The sequence below is a fragment of the Polyodon spathula genome, chromosome 23 (assembly GCF_017654505.1).
Source record: "Polyodon spathula isolate WHYD16114869_AA chromosome 23, ASM1765450v1, whole genome shotgun sequence".
Taxonomy (NCBI): Eukaryota; Metazoa; Chordata; class Actinopteri; order Acipenseriformes; family Polyodontidae; genus Polyodon; species Polyodon spathula.
Window position 1 is genome coordinate 25558277 of NC_054556.1, and position 18932 is coordinate 25577208.

General features: G+C 36.8%; 1 protein-coding gene across 1 annotated transcript; it reads left to right on the forward strand.

The window, feature by feature from the left end:
- Positions 1-1554: 1554 nt before the first annotated feature.
- Positions 1555-18010, forward strand: LOC121297932 (double-strand-break repair protein rad21 homolog). The gene is made up of 10 exons (XM_041224568.1): positions 1555-1595; positions 12268-12374; positions 13699-13797; positions 14396-14509; positions 14763-14992; positions 15441-15552; positions 16294-16303; positions 16632-16770; positions 16959-17039; positions 17356-18010. The coding sequence occupies exons 1-10, from the start codon at positions 1555-1557 to the stop codon at positions 17557-17559; spliced, it is 1137 nt and encodes a 378-aa protein (XP_041080502.1). The 3' UTR covers positions 17560-18010.
- Positions 18011-18932: the final 922 nt, after the last annotated feature.

The following is an 18932-nucleotide window of genomic DNA, read 5'->3' on the forward strand; positions in this document are numbered from 1 at the left end:
ACTTTTGAGGCCTTGTAATGCATAGAAAAAAAAACTGTTTTCCATTCTCTGAGTCAAGACACGCTTTCCAATAGAACCAGTAATTTGTACAACAGAACACAAGTATCTTTAACAGAGAGGTGATGAGTTTCTGTTCTCTAATTAATGATGTGTGCGGGACCAGAATTGTGCAGCCTCTTGTATTTAAAGGGTACAGACTAATCTTTTTCAATACAATTATTTTCTTAACTGTTCAAAACTCACATTTTTTTAGCCATTGATCATTTAAAGATACCCAACCTGCAGGACTTTGGCTCTCCAAGTCAGAAGCATTGATTTCTCTGAACTCAACTGAGATTGGCATGTCAGCTCTGTGCATTAGTTTTCGGATTCCAGACAATCAATTACACAAAGACGGATTGCTTTTAAACCCAATAGAAAATCAATCCCATTCAGTGAAATCGTATTGCCTCTTATCCTAATCATGGAGCAATCCAAATGGTACTGCAACCACCTCATGAATATTACACAGGCCCAGCTCATGAATATTAAACAGGATGAGATCATGATTATTAATGAGCATGTCTGACATTCCCTATCCCCTGCGTTGCACGTTTCTTTGCTCTCCATGGGTACTGAGGAAGGCATTAGCCGGTAGGCACCTGCTACTCGAATGTCATTATTAAAAGTCTTTCAGCTGGATTTATCAACTGGTATCCATCCACTGCTGGAGTGAGAGTTTATGTTGTGTTGTTATTAACCACAGAGGTCTAGCTAACAGTGTGTCATCCAGGGGTCAGCTTCCCTTGGTGTCCAACATTTGTGGATAGCTTACCCAAGATAAAACCCATAAGAAACTGAATGAAGCAGACTGTCTCCAGCCCAGCAGCTCTGCTCTGAGCTAAAGCTGTCACGCTGGGCCCGTCACCACGCTGATTAGACATAAAGGGAAGCAGGGGATTGTCATGCCGACCAATTCCCTGCTCACGTTTCTGAAACGGCAGCTTGGAGAGAACATGGACTGTTGCAGGGGAGCTCTGCTCCAGCCCTATGTGATGGCTCCATTCCTGCTGGCTTGAATCACACAGGCAGCTTACCATCAGCCCCCCCAAGCAGAGTTAAGTGGGCGTTTGGTCTCAGTATTTTTTTTCACCTGTATGGTTAAAAGACTACTTTATTAAAAAAATAATATGGTACACATTTAGCCTATGCATATGAAAAGTTATAATCAGCCACTAAATTATCATACAATTTGACCCAATGAGCAGAACCAATCCATCCTTATCAGCGGTTCATCTTCTTCTATCAGAGGAAATATATTCAAATGTGCTCAGAGATCCAGATTATTTCATTGAGTAAATGCAATATAGAAGGAGTATCGTTTTTTGAACCAAAACCATGAATACCCACATTTGATCCCACACACAAAATGTCTCGGTTTTGTTTAATGAAGGATAAACCATGGGCACTTCTAAAAGGGTAAACAGAATAAACAAGCTGCAGCCATCGGCTTGTTGGCGTGTTTATTTTTGGTCTGAGCAAAATGAAAAGCACACAACTGCCTGGCATTCAGCTATGACAAAGGAGAAGCCTGGGGCGGACGGAATCACATCAAGGTAAGGTAACTGATGTGCACAGATTTCTGCGTTATCTATTGGCCTGTAAGGATTTGGTTATCATCAAGTGAAGTGAATTTTATCCTTTCTCGCATTCTAAAATAAGAATTCATTAATGGGAATTGATTCATTGGTTGTGCCGTAAAGACAAATATCCATTATAAAAGTATAGAATAGATACATGAAGTGAGCAAAGAGGATATTTTACAGTTATAATTGCTATTAAAGGATGGCTAGCCTGTATTGCCTGGGTCTGTGGCAGAGAACGAAGCAAACAGCAGCTCCTGAAATCAGGTTAAAGCACCTTAACATAGGCTAAGAAAAAAAAAAACTAAGCAGTCTGATTAATTGGAATAAGCACCATTCATGAGAAATGAAAAAACACTAAAATTATAAATGAATAAGAAAGTGTTAATGCTACTGTCCCTTTAAACATTCAGCAGTTGCATATTAAAACAGCTTCACAATTGAGCACTAATATTAAACCGCTAGTTCTGTTGTTGTTTGCTTGTTTTTTGGTAGATGTACAGAAACATAATGTACAATTACACATTCTCTTTCATGTTGACCTGTCTAGTATGCACATGTTAAGTGCAGGTGGACATCTATGTGAAACGAGGCAGCTATTTCAAAGACCGTTGGAAGTGTAGTCAGGACGTTCTGTGACTATGCTAATTGCTTGTCAGGAAGACGAAAGCTAAAAATAAGTCTTGTAAGTTATTATCAAGGTGAAGGTAATGCGTGTCATTTAGTTTGCAGTCTTTTTGTATCCTACGATATATTCCATGAAAGTCATTCAGGCAGTTGCTGTGAAAATGTCCCGTGCAGTCCAAATAATGGGATTCAAAATGTTAAAGAAATAAAGTGAGGGAAGTCAAATCAGAATCGTTTTAAAGTTGAGAACTACAGACAGATGTACAATGTGAAAGAGGAGATTCAGGGAATTTAACTGTCAAACCTACAATTATCAGGATAACTCGGAAAGCTGAATTCAAAATGCATGATACTTTATAAAAACATCAATTTACCTGCTAGTTAGATATGATGTCTTCAGTGCATAGGGAACTTGGGATCTTTCATGTGAAATGCCCCCTGTCTACACTATAAGACACTGACTATAGCGATCAGTGTGTGGTTGTCAATTATGAAACGGCTTGGGTGAACATAACACTATAATTGGCTGAACAAGATTCCAAGCAACAGTCCATTGATTGGATCTCTTTGGCCTCAACACTAAGTTTTCTTCTGTAACGGTCCTTCTCCTGATAGCAACTTCATTATGAGTGGACACCTCAACCCCTATGTAAAGGAGCCAGGCTCATCTGCATTTCAAATCCTTTTACTTCATCTCATCGACAGGGGTTCGAATCCAGAATAAGGAACAGAATAAGGAAATGTGCTCAGCTCTAGGTAGTTAGCATTCCCCAGACAGGATCTAAGGAAGTCCAGAGCCAGTTAAAAGACAGATGTAGAGGAACAATTGAAAACATAATTTAAAAAAGAGAAAGGTGTAAGAAATAAATAAAATGACAACTGAAACGACAGTACCCACTCTTTAAATACACTAACCAGACAGTTTAATAAAAGGGGCATGAATTGAGCAGGAGCTCGAAAAGGATTTGTGGCCAGAGACAGAAGCCAAAGCATTAGAAGACACTGCATTGTAAATCGACGGTGACACGTTATGAAGCGCTGAGCACCAAAGCATTGCTTCAGCATGAATCCGCTTGTCTCATCGAGATGAAAGTGTGGATGAATAGAAAATGAAATACAATGTGCTGAAGCCTGGGAGCTACACGGTGGTTTTTAAGATCTGCAATTGAGTTTAACGTGAGATGTAAGAAATGATTTAAAGATACATTTTATCCAGGGTCAGCTTTTGTAGGATAGCCCAGTACCATATGAAAACGTTTTCTGTCCTATCTGGTTCGATGAGCACAGAATTGCAGGGGATCTTTATTAAGTGGAAATCCCAATGCACACTGAGTCAGTTCTTTCTTTATCAGCAGTGACTCATTCATTAAACTTTGCAGATGAGACAGAACCATCCAGTGGATCTGGCAACGGAATTTAATTTTAAACGTGTGGCTTCTTTAATTTCTTTTCTCTTACTGAAGAGTAAAAACGTATTTGAGCAGCGTGAGTAAGCTGATGTAGTTCACTGCTAACCTGCCCGTTTTCAACTCTCCCGGGACAAACATTATGTTGGTTACTTATACAACACTTCAAAACTATCATAAAAAAGAACATATTGTTTTGCTAACTCTGTGTGAGTAATTTAGCAGCGAATGTGTTTTTATTCCCCCTTGAAATTATCTTTCCAATGTGTTTTTATGACATTTCATTACTCAATTTTGCCTGAACACAGTCTGACTCCTTCAATTAGGACAGGCCTTCAAATCATTTTTACGGAGATATGAGAAGTAGCCCTATAAAGCATTTTGAAAAAACATCCATCCATTATAAGGTATAGCACAGACAGAACAGTCAACATGGTGCAAGGAGTGGCTAGAGAGATTTCTGCACCACTATAATTACTAAACAGGAAAGGGTTTGCCTGCTGAAAGAACACAGTATTCACAATGTTTACAGCATGCATGGTGCTTACACTGCCATGGTTAGTCTTTACTCGTTCTTTATTGAAAGGTGTGTGAGAATGAACTACAAACCCCTTTTAAAAGCAGTTGACAGAATTTATTTGGATTACTGAAATGACAACAGATTTTTTTTTTTTTTTTTTAATAAACCTAATAAAACATTCAAAATGATATTTGACCTAAGTGAAGGTGTGAACATTTCCCCTCTCTATGAAATAGGAAGTTGTATAAAACACTGTCTGATTAAACAACAGAAAGATGAATGGAATTGCTTTGGGGATTAAAGGTGCCGGCCCCACGCACACACAGTCATACATAAAACAGATACATAGATAGACGGCTGAAGGAGATGGTCTGTGTATTAAACACCAGTGGAACATGGAATGCCAGTCAGCACCAGAGTATTGTCTAAAGATGGAAAATTCCAGGGAATTACAGTGTTTTCACAAGGAAACTGTTGCATGGATACTGTGCATGCTCCTGTCAAAGTCTCTGCACAAATACATTACTTTTATTGCCTCTTTTAAATAAGGGGGTAGTTTTTTTAATATAGATAATATATTCCGGCTACTGTATAAGCATGTCCTCTGAGCAGCACTGATATCTGGGGTCTCATCACTGATACTGTGGCACATGGTTGAGCAACGACGCAGTGGGATATTGACTCATAGCAACTTGGAGGAAGGTAAGAATTCCGAAGTGATAGAGATCGGTGTCTCAGATTAGTCTTCATCCCCTGTGAGAAAAACGCCTAGGAGCATTTTTTTTGTCTTAACAGGACTTATAAATAACAATTGTCCTTTCGCTTTTTCAGGCAGAAAATGTTAAATGAACATGTGCTCGTGGTTTAACCTGGGGAGAATGTAAAACGCAGTTTTCGGCTTAAACATTTAATATTAGATTTGCTGACTGCCTCGGAGCCAGCCTGTCAAGCTAGCTTGGTGTGACATTCTCATTTCAATGGCCTTCCGTAACCTCATTAGCACTGCAGGGATTCCTATACTGTAATAATAGAGAGAGGAACAGTAGCACTATGAAATCATTCGTATAGCTTCAAAAGGAATATCTGAATAGCTTGCAAAACCCAGTGTGAACTGTCTGCTGCATATTGTCAGAAACATTTCTCTGTAATTTAGCAGAACTGTTTTAAAGTTGTGGATTCAAATCCACAATTAATTCATTGAAACAAAAGATTCTGCGTACAAACGGATTTACTTTACAGTGGTCCTGAGTGATTTTGGCTGGTGTGCTGTGCATGGGCGATTTTGCTATTTGATTTGTGATTTGTTAAAATGATCACTTTTAGATCTTTCTAACATTGTTTATTCATAATGATTTATGGATGAAAGGCATAGAAACGGGTAGCAGAACACTGGAAAAGCATGGCTAAAGTATGTGGGAAAAATAAACATGGTAAACCACAAGTGTACGGGAGAGTGCGAATGGAAACTGTTACATTACTGAGCACACTTTTCACGGTAAACTCTTCTAAGAGTCGGGTGACATACTTCCTAGCTGATGAATCCTAGCTGATAAGTTTTAATTACATAACTGCAATGGAACTCATACAGTTTCTATCTTGCAGGCTGGCCTTCAATCATAAAAACAGAGAGCAAGAAAGTAGAACTATGGGTTGCACTGAAAGAGCTCAGACTGAGTGATTCATAGTATCTCATATTAAGCAGACGCACTGTGGGAGCGCCAGTTATGAGGTGGTTCAAGGTGGTTCTTTTTAAGTTCCTGAAACAATGTGAACCGGTAACTTTAGCCACTTTGTTTATCCATCATTAACAATAAAAAAATCAAATACAATTATTTTTGCCCTTTAATTTGCTTGACAATCCAGCCCCTGTCCTCATACACATGGATGAGCGTCCTCAGTTTCAAATCGTTTCTGCTTGCTTCTGCACTGCAGAGAATGAGACTCCAGTCATGAACATCTCAAAAAACAAATAGAGACATTAGACAAGGACTGGATATTAACCTGGCCATTCTGCTCCATCAGACCCTATTAAATTCATCAACTCCTGAGTTGTGGTGCATTCAGGGATGTGAAAGAAAGGTCACATTTAGTACTTTTAGACAAGGGGGGGGGGTTGTTTGCTCTTAATGCAATTGAATGTCTCAAACTAGAATATATCGTGCTTTAAAAATAATATAAATTACATTTACATTTGCAAAGGTATGCTTTGGATTATAGAGTTTCTCGGTTCCCAGCCCAAGAAATCCTCACTTTATAAAGTGAATTTAACACTACTTGAAGTCTATGACAAATTCCAGATACATTTATCTGTGATCCTTTATGCAATGGCCTCTTTGATCAGACAACACCCGAAACATGAATAATCTTTCATAAAAGCTTGGCGACAGTGAGCCTGTTCATGCACAATATATGCATACAGTTTGTTTGAATGAAATTAAACTTGTGCTGCATTTTCCAAACAAAAAGCATTTTTGCAATTTAATGCAATCAGGCTATGAGCAGGATTGAATCCACAGGTAATACATTTTTTAATGAATGCAACCTTCTAGTCTGTGGTTTTTGAAATATATATATATATATATATATATATATATATATATATATAAAAAAAATAATCCAGCAAAACAAAGGGCCCTTTTCAAATAATATAAATGTTTGGGTTTTTTTTCTTCCTCCATAAATACGACGCCTCATTTCCAAGCAAATATACATGTAAATGCAATCTTGGTATAAGAAAGAAGTGGGCAGACTGTGGTGTTGGGCAATGAAGAACGTCGTTTTGTGTTACGGCCCTGTATTATAAGATCATTAGGGTGTTCTCTGAGCAAAGTCCTGCTGGTGGAATTGGGTAATGAAAGTGCGCCCTGCTGCTCGTTTGCTTCGTGCCTCATACGGGCAGAAGCAAGGAAGCATATTGACATCTTGAATGTAAAATGAATGGATCGAGCAGAGTTCCCTTTTACTGCACCATGTATGGCTTTCAGATGCCACGCAGCAACTCATCTGAAATATCTTTTGTTCTACAAGAACTGACACCTTTTACGTCATATAAATGCAGCAGGCTGTACCCCTCAAAGTTTAAATTTGTTTCCATTTTAGTCTAATTCAGCTGGATTAATTATCCATACATTTCTTCTATTGTTCACTGTTCCTTTTCTACTCATTATTCAACCATAGCTAGCCCCCAGGCAAACAAACTCAGACTTAAAAGTGTCTCTACTCTGTGTAACACTCTATAGCTCCTGGAATAATCATCTCTTCCCCACTCAAATCTCTGCTCATAAATCTCACTTTTGAAAAGCAAGTGCCAAAAGCAAGATAGAAATCCCTTCAAGGTTTGGAGCAGGGTATTTTCTTTCACTGACAGGAGATCGAGGAGAGTGGTTTATTTGATTAGGGCTCTCTTGCGAAAGCATGATCACAGAGAAAGAGGATTAAAGTGTTCCAGACAAAAAGAAAAAGAAATAAAAGATTACAGCCAAATGCACCTGGACTTGTGTGCTTTCAGCTGGCATAATGACCGAAGGACAACACCATACTCTTCTCTTTAGGAGGCAGTGTGGTCCAGTGGTTAAAGTCCATGGCTTGTAACCAGAAGATAAATGGTACAAATCCCACCTCTGCCACTGACTCACTGTGTGACAACTTCCTTGTGCTCCTTCCTGTGCTTGAGATGTTAAATCAATGTCCTATTGTAAGTGATTCTGCATATAATGCACAGTTCACAGCTTACCTCTGTAAAGCGCTTTGTGATGGTGGTCCACTATGAAAGCTGCTATATAAAGATATTATTATTAAGGTCAGCTTCTAGCTCTATAAAATCTATTTATAATAAACGTTCCACCGCCATTCCAGCGAATATGATCATTAAAATAAGGGCAGGGTTGTGATCTCACCATTCCAATTTAGAACCCCTAGGAATTCAATTCCGCCACAGTCCTTTCTTCCTGTCACATGACTATTCTCTTTCTGTCCTGCAATGTCTATTTTTGTATTCACTAGAATGGAGATTTGCAAAGCTACTGAACTGGTCTTGTGAGGGACCCGACCCGTAGGGTTTGCTAAAGCACCATGTGGTGAACTAGCACCACCCGAACCCTGTAGTTGGTCTAGCAGGAAACATTTCCATGCCCATTTCCATCCACTGGAGCAGCCACTTTGCGTATCTTCTTGGAAATGTATCCTATTTTGGGAAAATTCTGCCTAAACTCAGAGGTTGAAACTGATCAGTTATTAATCTTAGTCCACAAGCACTTTGCAGTAGATCTTGAATGCATGTATTGGTCTATTCTGAAATAGCATTGCGTAAATGAGGACTGGGGTTCACCGACCGCAGGAACATATTGTTTTGCAGGAAGTGGACAGGATATGCTTTGTTTGGTGGAAACAGGAACAAGTCTGTTCCTGTTAAGCACAGCAAAGGGTCGAACCACAGCCAAGGCACTAATGTATTCTTTTGTGATCCCCACTTGCCCACTGATTGTCACTGCAGATTGTAGGTTGCGGTTTGCTCCTTGGCTATGTGCCACTGACATGAGGACTCGTAGGTTCTATATATATATATATATATATATATATATATATATATATATATATATATATATATATATATACACAGAGCCTTGCAAAAGTATTCAGACCCTCTCATAGTTTTCACATTTTGTTGCTTTAAAGCTTGCAGTCATGACACTTTGAAGTAGGAATTAATATGTGTTATATACACAACCTACTCCACACATTCAAAGCAAAAACAAAAAGAAAGAAGTAAGATCATTAATATGAAATAAAAGTGGAAAAGTCATGATTGCATAAGTATTCAAACCCTTTGCTGTGCCAAACCTAAATGAATTCAGGTGCACAAAATGACCTTAACGAGCCACACAATTGGTTGAATGGCTCCTGTCAGTGTGCAATATTAGTGGTTCTCATGATTTCACAATAAAAAACACCTGTCTCTGTGAGGTTCCTTGGTTAGGTAGTGAATTTCAAGCAAAGACTCAACCATGAATACCAAGAGGCTTTCAAAGCAAGTCAGGGATAAAGTCATTGAATCTGGAGAAGGGTACAAAAAAATATTGAAGTCTCTGACTATCCCTGTGAGCACAGTCTACTCAATCATCGAGAAATGGAAGGTGCATTGTACCACCCATACACTGCCTAGATCAGGCCGTCCCTCCAAAGTGAGCAGCCGGGCAAGGAGGAAACTGATGAGGGATGCCACTGTGAGGCCAATGACAACTTTAAAAAAACTATAGAGTTCAATAGCTGAGATGGGAGAAAATGTGCATCAGTCAACACACAATATCCAGAACACTTCACCAAAGCACAAGGCCAAAGCTACACTGGAGTGGCTTAAGAATAAGCAAGTGAATGTCCTTGAGTGGCCCAGTCAAAGTCCTGACTTGAATCCTATTGAGAATCTATGGAAAGACTTGAAAACTGCTGTCCATAAATGATCCCCAAGCAAGGAGAATGGGCACAAATTGCACCAAGTCGGCATGCAAAATTGGTAGAGACTTACCCAAAGCAAAGGTGCTTCCACCAAATAGTGAGCTGACGGGTCTGAATACTTATGCAATCGACATATTTCAGTTTTTTCTCTTTAGTTTTTGCTGACATTTATTATAACTTATCTTACCCTTAGAAGTCTTCAGTTTGAGCATTCAAGTTTTGAATAAAACATTAAGTTTTTAAAAATGTGTATGCATCATTTTGCAATTTCACAAAATGGGACACCATAGGAAGGGTCTGAATACTTTTCCAAGGCACATATATCTGACCTCTCAGCAGCTGCTGGCTTTCCTACCAAATATCCAGCTAGGAAATCGAACCTCAGAACAGGTGTGTAGTAGCAGTTCTAGTCATTTAAGAGTACAGATGACACTCACTCAAGTCAGGAAAATGACAGTAGCTTCTTTTGATTAGTACCTTCTTTACCCACGCACTTACAGACCGTATGACTACATTACAAGGAGACTCGATCTGCTTGTCTAAAGAAATCAGGTCCAGACGTATAATAGTTTTGAAATGGTGTCCTCTGTTGGCGAAAAGGTTGTAATACACTACGCAGTTGTGGCGTCTACTGCACAACTGAGTTACACAGAACAAAATGAAGCCTACAGTGTAGTTAGTAGTAGACTATTGCTTTGTTATTAGTATGCGTACTGTTAGCAACGAAATATACTTCAATGCTTTATTTAATACAAAACATGTAACTTTCAAGAAACATGTATGTTTGCAAAATGTAAACATCTATAACGTAGCTGAGCGGGTGCTGTAGATTATATCAAGACTATATATCGAATATCTCTTTTTTTTTTTTTTTTTTTTTGACAAACACATTTTCATCAATGCTATAAACGTGCCTAGTAGTAATCTACTATTTTTTTTCATGTTTGTAGTACCTGAACTAATTATATATAAGGCTCCCAACTCCCGCTCCCAACTGTCATTCCCAATTCAGATTGAAGAAGAAAGGGCTCTGTGAGGCGATAAGTACCGGTAGTTTCTTTGTAATGGTAAAACAAATACATGTATTAATTATTTTATTATGGGGAAGGTCACAACATGACCCTGTCTAGCATGAGTCGCTTTTACCCTGCACGGCGCTTGACTGAGATGCAGAACTGCCTGCTTTGCATTGCCTCGCGATTGCTGCTGGCTCGAGCGCATTTAAACTTTGTGCATGCTCAGTTAAAGACATTTCGTAGTCGGTCTCCAGCTGCCTGTTGGTAGCTTTCTGTAACAATCTAAGGTTGTGTTGTAGGTCTTGTAATTATGTTTATGTGTAAACGTGTTGCCCACCTGCTCAGATAAAATGTTCGAGTTTGTTATTTCTGTGTGTTCAGCAGGTTTAGAAACGCCAGATTAGCTGCAAGATGTTTTACACGCAGTTGTTTATGTCCAAACGCGGCCCTCTGGCTAAGATATGGCTGGCCGCTCACTGGGAAAAGAAGATTACAAAAACTCATGTTTACGAGTGCAATCTGGAAACTACAGTTAAAGATATACTTTCACCAAAGGTATGGGGGTGGGGCTAACAGAAAAAAAAACATCATTTATAGAAAAATAAATACAAAGTTAGCATACACAGTACACACTTGAAATATTTAGCAACATTGTTGATATAAATGCTTTGTTAGATTATGTCACTGTGTAAAAAAAAAAAAAAAAAAGATTGCTTTATGTTTGTTTGTTTTTTTTATGTAGATGAAAATTGCTTTGAGAACATCGGGACATTTGCTTCTAGGAGTTGTGAGGATCTATTCCAGGAAAGCAAAATATCTCTTGGCAGACTGCAATGAAGCAGTTGTTAAAATCAAAATAGCCTTTCGTCCAGGTTATTATTATTATTAGTAGTAGTCGTAGTCCTAGTAGCCGTACCTAAAACAACAAATTGTGAAAGTGGAATTAATTTTCGGAAATTGATAGGATGCTCTAGTTTGCATCCTAATCTGCAAATATATATGTGTGTGTGTGTGTGTGTGTATATATATATATATATGTGTATATGTATTTTTCTCAATAAAGTTAAAATACAGTTGTGTTATGTAACAAGAGACTACAGTCCATGGGGTCTATTCACAATTCGGCACATTGTCAACATAGGATATAAAAATCAAATGTGTAATATGTGTATTCTTTATTTTATAAGCCTTTGAAAATATACATGCCTATTATAATGATTTAAACAACATGTATTAGCATTTAGATCAGCCTTAGTTTAGATCAATGGAACAGACTCCCGAGCACATTTGAAAATGGTTATGTACAACATAACCTAGATCTGTTTATTGTTTTCAAAATTTTGTAGGTATAACGGATCTCTCTGAAGACAACCTGGAAGCTCCCTATAAAGCCATTACCTTGGTTGAGGACTTCCGTGACTTTGAATCACAGCTGCCTGACCTGAAGTAGTGTTTATGTTTACTGGATACTATACAGTATGACCTTGCAACAGTTAGGACAGTCACCAATATTGTCTAAGTAAAAAATAAGTTACTGTAAATGTAACTGTACAATATGCACTAAACTATACCTTATGTCCAATGTGTATAACATCAAGGTTAACCCTTTATTTGTTGGTTTCTAGTGCCATTGAAGTTGCTGAGCATTTTACTCTGAACCAGAGCAGGACTGAAGAAATCACTCTTAAAGAAGATTATGGAAATAACTTTCTTATTTATGATGATAACTTTGGTAAGGATTGTTTAGAAAAACAAGCATTGGTATTTTATAACAGTTGGAGTTCATATAATTTGCACATTGTAAGGCATCAGTTGAAGTGGCCCTGGCATGTAAAATATTTTGTATTTTGTTAGAAATTTAAATGTTAGAAAGAGGCACCTTCAATAAGCAGCCATCAAGCATAAGTAAGTCCCAACATAAAGAGCCTTTGGTGACCAAATATTTTACAACACATAGCTTGAAGTCAATTTTAGATGCTTAAGGGACATGACAGATTGTTGTTTTTAACTGTGATTTGTATAAATAATGTTTCAGATTAGAAGTCATTGATAAACAGAAAAGGTTATAAGGTGCAGTATATTGTATGATATACTTTAGTTAAAGTATTTTTGAGGTATTTGTAGCTTTTTTTATTTTGTCTTTGCTTTCCAGGAGATGATCACTTTAGACAAGGTGGCCATTTTGATGACAGTGTGCGTATAAGCACGGATGAATCCCTCCTACCTAGTATTGAAAGCCTGACTGAAGACAGACTTAAAGCTGATGGCTTTGGTGATGAAGAAGGTGGATTTTATATTTTGGGTATGCTTTTCCTAAATTCCATTGGCTTAAAAGCTTAAAAGAGAAAGGCACAAAACAACAGTTACAAGAAGATTAGTGTCTTGCTTCCTATTATTTAGAAAAGTTCCCTTTGCACTTGCTACAAAATTGAGGCCAGTAGGTCTGTCTCCTGGTCAGTTTGAAGCCACCCTGCTATGATGTAAATATTTATTGATAATCTTTTTTGTGATCAAATTTTTGACACTGGTTTGTTTAATTGCATATCCAGCAAACGGCTTAGAGGTTTAACTAAGGTATTCAGAAGTCAGATGCCTGAGTGGATAACCGTGAGACATGGTGTGAAAGAGTTCATTAGATTATAGTTTCTTCGCAAAATTGAGGTGAAATTTAAAACATTCTAATCAATAAAACAATAAACAGGTGGTGCTACTGGTATTGTGTGCTGAGTCTTCTGAACAATTATGCGACTCAGTGAATAACTAAATTACAACAGCAGCTTATATATAGTGAACAAATGCCACTTTAAAGCACCTCAGCACGCAATAAAAGTGAGTAGACATTCTCATATGTTCTGCATTACATGTGAAATAGAGGACTCATTTTAGTTCCTACAGATTAAAAAAGGCCTTTGCAAGGAGAATGTATAAAATGTAAGTTTATAAAGAGCTTTATTCTGTATTTTGTATTTTATTTTAAATTCACACATAATATTATTCAGGTTCAAGGACCAAAATGAATATGTGTTGAAGGTTCAAGGTGTCTTTTAATCCTTTAGATTTTGTTCTTCATGGAGAGAATCCATTAATTGCTGGCGTTCTTGCTGGGGATGTGGGTGTGGCGATCCCAGAGCCTCCTCTTGATGAAAATAATAATGGTATGTTATTTTTGTGTTTGTTCAAAAGACAGGTATGAATGATTTGTTTTCATTTTAGCTGTTTTCAGGCCAGCATGTTCAGTAATGAGTATGCACTGCATTGTTGATCTATTCTGCCATCTTCTGGCAATAAAGTTCAATATGTAATATTTTTAATTTCTTTATTTTTTCTTCTAAAACAATACCTTTTATACCATTGTAAAAAAACATTTAAAAAATACAAAGAGAAAAATAAAACCAAATAAAGCCATGCTCACATAGATTTTTTTTTTTTTTTTTTTTTTTTTTTTACCAAATTACCAATTAGGAGTGAATTGGCATTAAAAAATGACATATGGAAAGCAACCCGTTTTCAGTTTTTATTAAAAAGATAAAACTACTCTTAAGCCACTGTTTTCTCAGTTTACACTTTGATGGTGGTAATGTAAAAATAATTAAAATTAACATCAAACTGATTATAATGCTTAATATTACATTTGTAAAGCTATTTCGTGTATTGAATGACAAAACTAGGTCCAGTAAGTGCAACAGGCAAACACAGCACCCAGTAAAATATGAATGTGGTTGACAGATTCTGTGAATCTTTTCTTTATGGCAGATAGAGAAGATTCTGCCACTGATCAACCAGCAGAGGATGCTCAGACACTACAGGAAACAACTCTGCTGGCAGATGAGGAGGAGGGATTTGCACTGGAACCTGTTATAATGACTCGTAAGACAAGGCTGGCTAAAACAGCTTATTTTAAATTTAATGGAGTATGCGCAGGTTGTTCTAGATTACCTATTATACAAGCACATCAAAAATGTATATGTTATTTATGCATTGGGTGTTGTAAAATACAATAGAAAGGAACTGAAATTGATGTTCATATTAAAGTTGTACAGCTTTGTGAACACTAAGTCACTCCAGCACTATTATCCCTAAAAAGCCCTGGCAAAAAGGTAGGAGTGTGAATTTTTTTCAGCTAATTTAGAACGAAAAAGGGGCAAGAGGAAGAGGAAACTTGTTGTGGATGAAACAAAGGAACTGTCGAGTGAAACCATTAGAGATCAGATCACAGACTGTTCTGATATCACCAGTACATTAGACGTTGCTCCTCCTATGAAGTCGCTGATGAAGTGGAAAGAGACTGGTGGGGCGGATAAGCTCTTTTCACAGCCGGGCTTTAGTTTGATGAGCAGTCAGCTACAAAAGGTAACACAACCAGTGAATCCCTTTAAATACTACCTTGTTTAGTTTCTTAAAATGGGATAACTGTGGTGAACTTTAAACTGCTCGATGTTTTATACTATTTTAAACCTGTCACCTATAACAGAAATATGTGTCCCCTCCTTTTTTTAACAATTCATTCACAATTCAGCATGTACCTCAACAGCTGAAAGGCTGTTTGAGACAGCCTTTCTGTTTAGGTTACCTAAGTCTTTTTTTTTTTTTTTTGTTCTGTTTTTCTTTGTATGACAGCGTTGTACTTGTGGAAAGACAAATTCAGTGTTGCTGCCAGAATTTAAAATATTTAATTAGAAAATATATACACTGTAAGGAATATTTGTTAGATGCCAAATATTAGTACACTTGCCTTTAGCTGCTTATTTTAACTCATATGATAGAGAAATGTAAAATATTAATATCAATATTTTAATAGCTTTTTCCGAGAGATTCACTACCAGGGAATTTAAAAGGCTATGGGAATGATGAGGAACAGCAGAGAGAAGAGATGAGGAAGCAACTACAGGACAAACAATTGGATGATACTGGTCAGTGTTCATGAACATCACACACCCAAGGCTCAACAAATTACTGTTATGACTTCTTTTCTTCCATCTTTGCATCATTGAACAGTGCCTGCAGCATGCCTTAATGACTGCATAAGGTTTTGAAGGTTGTAGAGTTATCTACATAATGTAATATTACATTTGCAAATTTTTTTGTTATATTTTGAAAATATACATACACGGAATTCTATAAATATATATATATATATATATATATATATATATATATATATATATATATATATATATATATATATATATATATATATAAAGGCATAATTTCCTAACAGTATTTCCTAAATATGCATTCAAAGCTGGGCACTGTTCTTTCACTTTTAAGACAGATTTCAGATAGACTAGTACAGTACTGTTTTTTATAATAAATGTGTCCGCAGTATGACTCCAAAGTTTAACAAGGTATCGTCTTCATTACTTAAGATGTTCAGTTCTTTTTTTTTTTATGTGGGAATTTGTGAGACAGTCATCTCGATGGAGGATCCGAGCCATTTAGATGTGTCTCTAATGCAGGAATCAACTAGAAATATCATAGAACACACACCACTCTCTAGGGATATTAACAGACGCCATACAGAATTCGAGAGTGAAGCTGTACGTTGATGGGTGATGTATTTATGATCAGAGTGGAATGAAGGTAGAAGGTTTAAATAATAGTCATATCTTTTTTTTTTTTTCCTGTAATTTTTAATCTTGGCTCTTAACCAGAAATACTCTTGTCAGCCCTTTAAGGATGAAATTAGAATAATGACCTAATATGTTATAAAGCAAATTGCAGTCATCAGTGTTGTACATGCCGTCTGTAGTTAGCACAGTCTTGCAAGTAAGGATACTTGAATGCTTTAAATGTGTAACCGTTTCCTGGCACTCCCCATGATACCTAATTTTGCTCAGTTTAAAAAAGGGGGGGCTTATTAAGTAATTATACTGATAAAGTGTAGTATTCAACACAAGGGGGTATACTGCAATATGAAATTGGCCAGAAAGACAGCAAATTAACCCTACATTGTGTTCTGTAACCATATTTGCCTGACATAAATCCTGAGTGAAGTGTTCTCTGCTACACAGGAGGTCAGTGAAACCCAGACAGCCTTGCTGGACATGCCGTCTGAGGATTCTATGCTTGTTAATCCTTCCATGGGGCAGGAAAGAAAACTTGACCAAAGTCTAACTCAAATGGAAAAGGTCAGCTGAAAAAAAAAAGTTAGAACCATTGACTAGCAATGGTTCTAATTGCGGTTGGGTTTCTTTTATGAATTTATGTTTCTCTATTTTAATAGTATCAGTGGTAATAATTTTGCATTACATGCTTCGCACAAAATTGCTGTAAAGTATCTTTTTTTTTTTTGTTTAAATATCTTTTGGCAAAATAGGCACAAGCAGCAGTGGATGGACAGGATTTTGAAGAGAAAAAACTGAACAAGAGAGTTCAGCACCTGTTACATACTTTACAAGTAAGTGTTGTTCAACATTGTGCAAGTTATTGTAATTGAAAACTACTGCAAGTGACTAACTTTGCATGCTTAAAAAGCACAATATTGTTGATTATGAACATTTGTAACCTGCAAAACCCTAAAGTTTTAATGGGATAATTCAGTTTTAGACTTAATCCAGCCAGATAATCGATATTGCACTTTATGTGCAAGTTTGGGTACATCTTGGAGTTACCTATAGATGGGTATCTCAGGTATTATCGCATTCTGATACATTAAATAATGATTTTTTAATAATTAGAAAAATTTGATTTTTTTTTTCCCTCCACTTGTACAGAAACAAGAGCACTCTGGATGCTCCGCATTTAATTTGCAAGAACTGTGCAGGAATGAAACCCGAAAACATGCTGCCGCGATGTTCTTCTGCTTTTTGGTGTTGAAGAAGCAGAGTGCAATTGTGCTCTCCCAGATTAAACCTTATGATGATATCATTGCAACCCCAGGACCAAACTTTTATAAAAAAAAATATTTAAAAAAATGAGTAAAATAACTCTATTTGGCACAAAAAGAGATACGCTTACTGCGTCTAAATTGTTCTTTGTGTTTGTGTGCAGTGGCTTGTATTTATTGCAGCTACTTTATGGTCTGAATGGCATTATATAAAGTTAATTATTTGGATTGAATTAAGATCTAAGTAGCTAAGTCCTTTTAGTTTTTTTTTTTTTTTTTTTAAACACAGAAACTTTTTTTTTTAATGACACAAACATTGGAGGTGTTCAATAAGAAAGAATTGTGTTTAGAGTATATTTATAACAGCATGTTAACATTTCAGTACCTGTTCACAAACTGCAAAACACTTCCTTAATAGACAAATATTTTTGTATTTATTTCAGTTCACATGTTAATTCACTTAATAGTTTGGACTACTGTACATATGTTAAAAAATATAATTATATTTTTAATGTTACATAACTTAAAATGTTGAGATCTGAAAACAAATAAATGTTTTCCTGCCAAGTCACCTGAACAGCCTGAGGTGTGTATGTTTGTTGTTGTTAAAACATAAAAGGGCAGCTAATAGCATTTCAAGCAATTAATTATTTCTGCCAGCATAAACAACTAAACAGATAAAAAGCAAATACTTTTAAACTCATTTCAGAGGCTTGAACGTTTTAGTTGCTTAAAGTTCCTGTACTGAAACGCCTAAACTCATGTGCCAGCTTCTTTCCTTTGTACTAAATAATTCTGAGTTGTCATGAACACCTTGCACTCATTATTGAGTTCCAGGTTGCTCGGGTAAAACTACACTTTTTGTGACACCCAAGTTGGCCCACAAAAAAAAGATATTTTAAAAAGAAACCTGGAATGCAGTGCTTTTTTTGTTTCAAAAAGGCTTCGCTGGGAAGACGCAAAATACTCAGCAGTGGTTTCCTGATTAAAACCCTGGAAACGGACATGATGCAGTCAGTCTCGGTTCAGATGGTATTGGTATTAATCCTTTGGCAGCAGCAATGCCTTCCAGGCTGTAGCTGGCAGACAGAGGCAGAAGGAAACAGGAACCACTCCCACATTTCAGGTCTGTGACTTCTGGATGATGTAATTCACACTTGCCTTGTTCCTGTCAAAGGCGCAGATTTAGTGCTTTCAGACGAGAGTATTTCTCTTTTATGGCAGATAAACGGTTGAATAATTCAATCGAATATTAGAAGTCAGCATGTGCTGTAATACAGATACGGTGTTTTAACACAAAATGACAAGAAATATTACGAAAAAGTTTTTTTTTTTTTTTTTTCGACATCAGTTTGTCAGCCGTTTATTTGTAATGTGGCTGCTGAAAAATGATTCAAGAACTAAAACAATGAAAATGACAGGTAACAGGGTTGTTGTTCAAATTAGATGTGGTATTTACCATTT

Bases quoted from the DNA above. Each gene is read 5' to 3' on its own strand.
- LOC121297932 (XM_041224568.1), top strand. From the start codon at position 1,555: ATGACAAAGGAGAAGCCTGGGGCGGACGGAATCACATCAAG. The intron at 1,596-12,267 runs GTAAGGTAACTG...GTTGGTTTCTAG, and splicing joins GCGGACGGAATCACATCAAG to TGCCATTGAAGTTGCTGAGC. The intron at 13,798-14,395 runs GTATGTTATTTT...TCTTTATGGCAG, and splicing joins TCTTGATGAAAATAATAATG to ATAGAGAAGATTCTGCCACT.